General features: G+C 41.0%; 1 protein-coding gene across 7 annotated transcripts; it reads right to left on the bottom strand.

Moving 5' to 3' along the window:
• Positions 1–1447: 1447 nt before the first annotated feature.
• LOC114573265 (uncharacterized) lies at positions 1448–5463 on the bottom strand. 7 transcript variants are annotated; one of them, XM_028605334.1, is made up of 5 exons: positions 5227–5352; positions 4494–4756; positions 2350–4179; positions 2178–2256; positions 1448–1550 (listed from the first exon to the last, which is right to left on the bottom strand). In XM_028605334.1, exons 1-4 carry the CDS (start codon positions 5244–5246, stop codon positions 2198–2200), a joined length of 2172 nt encoding a protein of 723 aa, XP_028461135.1. In that variant the 5' UTR covers positions 5247–5352; the 3' UTR covers positions 1448–1550; positions 2178–2197. The 7 variants fall into 7 exon arrangements, with proteins under 7 accessions (XP_028461135.1, XP_028461140.1, XP_028461138.1 ...); XM_028605339.1 differs by lacking the exon at positions 5227–5352 and adding an exon at positions 5367–5463 and having other exon boundaries at positions 1451–1553; positions 2350–4129; XM_028605337.1 differs by lacking the exon at positions 5227–5352 and adding an exon at positions 5367–5462 and having other exon boundaries at positions 1451–1553.
• Positions 5464–6000: the final 537 nt, after the last annotated feature.

Genomic DNA, 6000 nt, shown 5'->3' with positions numbered 1-6000 from the left:
TAGCCTTCACTGGTCTCTGTCTGGTCTCCGTCCAGAGCAACGGGGTCTGGGTGCAATTGGAAATATTCACTGACATTCTGGTTCCCCTTTGGATGCCGTCAAGCAGGATCTCTGATTGTAATCAGTCCTTCACTGACCAATCAGCATTCATTAGCAGAATGCTAGCGTGTTATGGGCAACAACAACTCAACCTGTAAGAAATCAAAAAGGACATGAGTACTCGTTCATTCAACGTTCAACCTATAATCCATGTTCAACAATCAAATCTGAGATTTCAACGGCAATCAGGCGAAAGGGACACATTCAGCAATCTAGCTCCATAGAGTCCCATTCATTTTGCACTTGCCTGCGATCACCCCCAGTGGAACTCTGGTGGAATTGCAACCAAATTCGGTACAACGGGGCTGAATATGGAGTGAAAAGGCTTTCCGTAGATGGGCTTTAACACAGGCAGCTGAAAAAGACGTAGAATGCAGCATACACAAATAAAATTATGGTGCAAAAGTGCCTGTACTAAAAATAATTCTCACCACCTTATATACTTTTGCGGTTGAAGTGAACTTGTCTGCTGATAAGTGGATTGCTTTTCACTCAGAACTTATGTAGACTTGAAGTAGGCTATTAAGTTAACTCTATACCATTGTTTTACTATGCCATTAACCTACATTGTATCCAACCTGGGTACACAGTCAAACATTGTTGCACAGACTTTTGACAATTACTTCCAATATGTTCTACAGCCTTTGCTTAACATTACAACTTTTGATAATTTTACAGCATTGATGTCCTACAGCTTTACCAACATTAAGGTGCGGACTTAACGCGGTTTTCCCATCCCATCTACCGGTCCATCTGCTGTGAGAAAGATTACAAAAACAGCATTGAAATAACCACTATGCTTTAGGTATATTTGCATATTCAGTGACTTTTCATCAAGTTGCCAATGAACACATTACAACACTAAATTATTTTGCATCAACCTTCCAATTATATTTTTAGAAAAGATTATACTTCTGGAACACATATCCAATCCTACAGTGCATGCTTCTAAATGCAGAAGCAGAATTTAAAGAGTGCAATTAATGAATCTGATGCAAACGTTCTAAACTAAATTAATTCAGTGACATGCAAGTCCCTATGGCAACAAAAAAAATGACTTAACTTAAACCAGAGACATGTTCAAGGCTGCATATTTACTACCACCAGTCAACATTTGTCTATAATGCACATTTGAGGGGGGTCCGATTTTTTCCCCTGGAGTTTAGTCCAATCTTCTTTTATTCAACTCTTAAAGTTATAGGTAGTGCCCTAAAAGTCGAATAACCTTAATTCTGTGAGAGGGTTACTGTAAAAACCAACCCACAATTTTCTTTTAAGATCTTAAACCATGTTTAAATCTCTAGACACACTTTGAATATTGATACAAAAACATTTATTGAATAATAGAAATTACATTTCATTTTGACATTTAAAATTGATTTTTTTAAAACCAAGTGTCTTGTAGAGTGTAGTCAGTGGTGCTCAGTGCGGTGGGTTCCTTCCATTTCCACCTGCTAGAAGAAGCAAACTATCAAGCAAAGAAAGCCTGCTTTCATCTCACTTATACAGGTTAGTGAACAAGTAGAAACCTTTGTCTGATGCAATGAAATCTAGAAACATCTTTCTACATAACAGTGTATGTCATTTGGTGATAACACACCAATACCACTTTAAAAATCATAGGTGACTGACACAAAGTCAAGTTGCACTAGTCTGCTCATGAAGGCTTCATTGGTCATTTGACCTTTCTGGTGGAAAGTATTGTGATACAAGTCCAGACTGCAAAGCAAATTCAAAAAAGGCAGCTAAGAAATGTGTCCTGTTGTAAAATCTGTTAATCCATTAGCAATTTAGAGTTATGATCATTTGATGCGGCCTCATTGTCAATATTTTTCTGTTTTCTGATGTGATTTACTATACTTTACACCATGTTCTAGGATTGAAGAGATGACTGACATTTTATAAAATGGCCCGTGTTCAGAATTACAAAGAAAAAGTATACATTTTATATACAGTTTTATTTGATAATGTAAGACACCAAATTACCATCCAGCCATCCATCCCTATGTCTATATCCATCCAGTAGTATATAAACCAAATTGAGATTCTGACCCTTCGATTTAGATGACATGCTTTACCTTGACCCCTGTTCCTCCGGTTACCATTCCTCTTCTGGTTTGAATCCTTCAGCCTGGCCATTGTTTGCCTTCTTCATATCTATGGAGGTAAGTAAAGCACTACACATATTTTTCTCAAGGGGCAAAAGGGCATTGCACATGTCCATCATTGTTGAATTACAAAGCAAGTCACCTGAATATTTGAAAGGATGCCTTCTTGGTCCCATGCTGCTCATCTCTTTACATGCACACTTCATTTCAGTACACTGGATGCCACATTCCACTAAATGTCCCTTTGACTGAGACACTTCAGTCATCTTCTCGTCAGCCTTCGGAACACACAGTTGCTCGTTTCTCAGACCGACTTCTTTCCCACATGCTCCATCCCCCACCTCTGTGTTCACTCCGTTTTGGCAAATTAGCTGGCCTGTTGAGATTTTCTCCCCTGCCGCAGAGTTAAAAAAAAGGGTTTCTTCCTGCACAGAAGAGCAGGGGCCCTTCTCCTGTTGCTCATTTACAACAAGCAATTCCTGGTTTGGGCTTTGATTAGCCTCTGGTTCAGAAGACCCATTTGTGTCCATGTCCTCTTCAGTGAGGGTAGTTAAATTTAGTTTATTCTGCAGGTGAGTTGGGGAAGCGAAGTGATAATTTTCTGAATGAGTCTTGCTCTGGCCTCTCTTTGGTCTCCTCATTTCTGAGGCATCAATTTCACTCTCCTCCTTTGGTGGACTTAACTTCTCAGCTGGGGTACTGAAAACGAGCCAGTCAGATACTGGAACGGGGTCCGTTATTTCAGGCTCAAACATGCTGTTCAGCAGCCACTCCTTAGTGGGGATAAAAAGGGGCAGAGACTCCACAGACCAAACAGATTCATTCATTTTTGTCTTCATCTGACAGCCATTTAAAAACATTTGATAGGGAATGATTTCTGTAGTGTCTTCATGTGGATTTGTCTCGTTGCCATCTTCTTGCTCATTGTCAGGGAGCTTTCGGGATTTATTAAGTGAATGTAGCGGTTCATCTCTGTAGGGTAAGTGCCTTATAGAGCCAACCAATCCCACAGGCTCATTTTCTCTTTGAGATTCTGCCTTTCGCTCTTCATGACCTTTTCTCAGTTTAAGGATCTTGAAAAGGGTTGCACTCTCCTTATGCCTTAAGTTACCCTCAGCATCATTGTTAGCAAAAGCACAGTCAGCCACCACTGGATCATTTCTGGTCTCAGTTTGACTTTGGTAAACTGACTTATCCTCTACTTCAGTTTCATAAGATGGCAGCTGGTGGTCATTCTCAAGCAACTTGTCTGCCATTTTCAGCATTGTTGCCTGCGGCGTGCCACCTCCCCAACTCTTTAGAATGTCAGGAACAGAGACACGTCTCTCTTTGACAACCTCCTCCTCTTGTTGAGAAGAGCTACACACAGGAACAATGCCATCTGGAGAACTCACTGACCAAAAATGGAAGTCATTGTTTCTGCGAGGGGAAATATTCTCCTGAACAACACCGTCTTTCCGGCTCTTCTGTGTTTCTAGAGTTGCTCTCACACATGACTGGACAGCCTTCGTTTCTGTAGGGTGCAGGACTTTAAAGCTGTGTTTGACTGTGCTACTTGTGCTGGACCTTTTAACCATGGTGTCTTTTGCATCACTGCTGGGTAAGGTGTAGTTTTCAACCTCTGCAGAGCCTTGTTTTTGGGAGCTGGAGCTTGAGGACGATGGAGAGTTTGAGGCTGATCCACAGGCAGAATCTGAGCTGACAGGTGGGCTTTCCTCACCGTAACCACCGTCTATCTGTGTGGGTTCTGTTTGGACCTCAGAGTTCACGGTTTCTCGAACACGGCCAGCATGAGGCGGGTGAATTCTGCAGGTCTGGTTTAGGTTCTGGTAGGGTGCGTTGGGAACATGGACTTGGGGGTGGAGCAACCGTCTGTAGTCGACTGGTTGAATGTGAGGGTGGGGCAGGATGTAGGCTGGAGCCTGCATATAGGGAGGAGGAGGAGGGAATGAGGGCATGACCATACCATAGCCTGAGAGGTAGAAAAAAGCATTAGTCAAATTAACTGAGATGATGGTTCAAGTCCAATAGGCACTACCTTACAATATAAAAACCTGAGTTTACATATAAATAATATTTCATACATTACATATTTGTATTAGATGACAATGTTTGTACAGGCATGTTCATGTTATTGTGGCCACCGCTTGTATCAAACAAACTGTACCCAGTAGTAAATGTCCTTTTAGCTTTCACCTCAAATACAGCAATAGAAAAAAGGGAATCGACCGAATGTCTAAAACTTGAATATCGGCACCAAAATTTACAAAAGAAAAATCCCCTCACCCATGCCTGGGAAGCCACCAAAAGAGGAATAGGAGAAGGGCATGGGCCACTGGCACTGGAGGAAATGGGGTGAAGGTAGAGCATGTAAGACAGGCCGGGCAGAGATGTAGTGTTGGGGATGGAATGAAGGTCCTGGGTCTTGGCTGGTGCCGTACAGTCCTGGATCTTGCTGCTCAGAGGTTGGTCCCCCACCACCGTGAGAGAATAGGTTCCCTCCATTTGATCCTGAATTAACTTGTAAAGGTCTTGCTGCCATATTCAACCTCGTGAGGAGAAGAAGAAGACAGGTTTGCATCCACACTAGTAATTTCTGAAAACAGCTGGCCTCTGTAAATTTTAGCAAACAGCAGGAGATAATAGTGCTTTTTGGAACCATTTTCAGTGGTGGATTAAGTCACTTTTGCCAATAGTGAGTATGTGGATTAAATCCACTGTGCTTGTAATAACATTAAGTATATTATAAAATACGCATTACTCAAGGAAAAAAAAACAAAAAACAGAACCACTGCAGTTAAGATAAGACATTAGCAGCTAACCTGTGTTTCATTAAACAGTTCCCAAACACATTTTCACAGCTAAACCACCGGAAGGGACTAAAAACAATAATAGCTGCATTTGATTTATGTTTCTCACTTCCAGGGTCTTGGTACAGTGCATGTTGTCTCACTAGGAAGCACAATATTAAGTTTACTAGGGCACTTTAATAGAAAAGATCCTCATCACTTCGCTTTACCTGCTATGACAAGTCAACATTTTCTTCCTACTAAAAGTCTTTGTCTTATAAAGTCACTGCCACAACGTAAAAACCATGCCTCCAAATCTTTGATACGCATTTCCACGTTGTCTGTTGTGATGGAAATGGAGTCACCTTACCTTTTTGAGAACTTGGATATGAAAAACAGAGAGCAATAGACACCCGTGAGTTTAAGTAGCTGCTGATCAGTCAAGTGTGTGTATCGTCAGCTGATTTGAAGTTTTGAAGCACTCAGCAAGAGGCCTCCTGCAGGACTGAATGTCAGTGTGCCATCAAAACACTAGATGGAGTCAAACTCCAGTCAAACAATAAGTGGCTCAGTTTGCTGTTCTGGAGGCTGCTATATATATATAGATTTCAATCTTGTCTGGATTATATCTACACAGTTTTTAAATGCCACTGTCCTTACCTATTCAGTAAACCCACTGTTTTGAATCTGTAAAGTTCATTTTGCGAAACTCTGAACAAAGCCTCTCTCATCTGTTTTAGTTGGTATAATGAATTGGTATCATAAATTGTTACACTGTTTTTGTTTCTGAAGATTTATCTGCGTGAACCTACCTTTAACCAATCCTCCTTTCCTCTGGTAACCCTTTCTTATCAATTTACTCTCATGTCATACTTCAGATCACTCCTAATTCCCCTTGATGAATATGGAGAAGTGTGTATAGTTTTGTTTTTGGCCACCAAGCTGAAGACTCTTTCATGGTCTGTATTATTATAACACCCAGAAATTAAATGTTTGCTAAAAGC

Source organism: Perca flavescens, chromosome 18 (assembly GCF_004354835.1).
Source record: "Perca flavescens isolate YP-PL-M2 chromosome 18, PFLA_1.0, whole genome shotgun sequence".
Classification (NCBI taxonomy): domain Eukaryota; kingdom Metazoa; phylum Chordata; class Actinopteri; order Perciformes; family Percidae; genus Perca; species Perca flavescens.
The sequence above is the reverse complement of the archived record's forward strand: the minus strand, read 5'-3'. Positions and strand labels throughout refer to the sequence as shown.

Coding starts and splice junctions, on each gene's coding strand:
- LOC114573265 (XM_028605334.1), bottom strand. CDS start 5,246: ATGTTGACTTGTCATAGCAG. Junction 4,757..5,226: donor ATGTTGACTTGTCATAGCAG/GTAAAGCGAAGT, acceptor TCTCCTCACGAG/GTTGAATATGGCAGCAAGAC. Junction 2,257..2,349: donor GCATCCTTTCAAATATTCAG/GTGACTTGCTTT, acceptor TTACCTCCATAG/ATATGAAGAAGGCAAACAAT.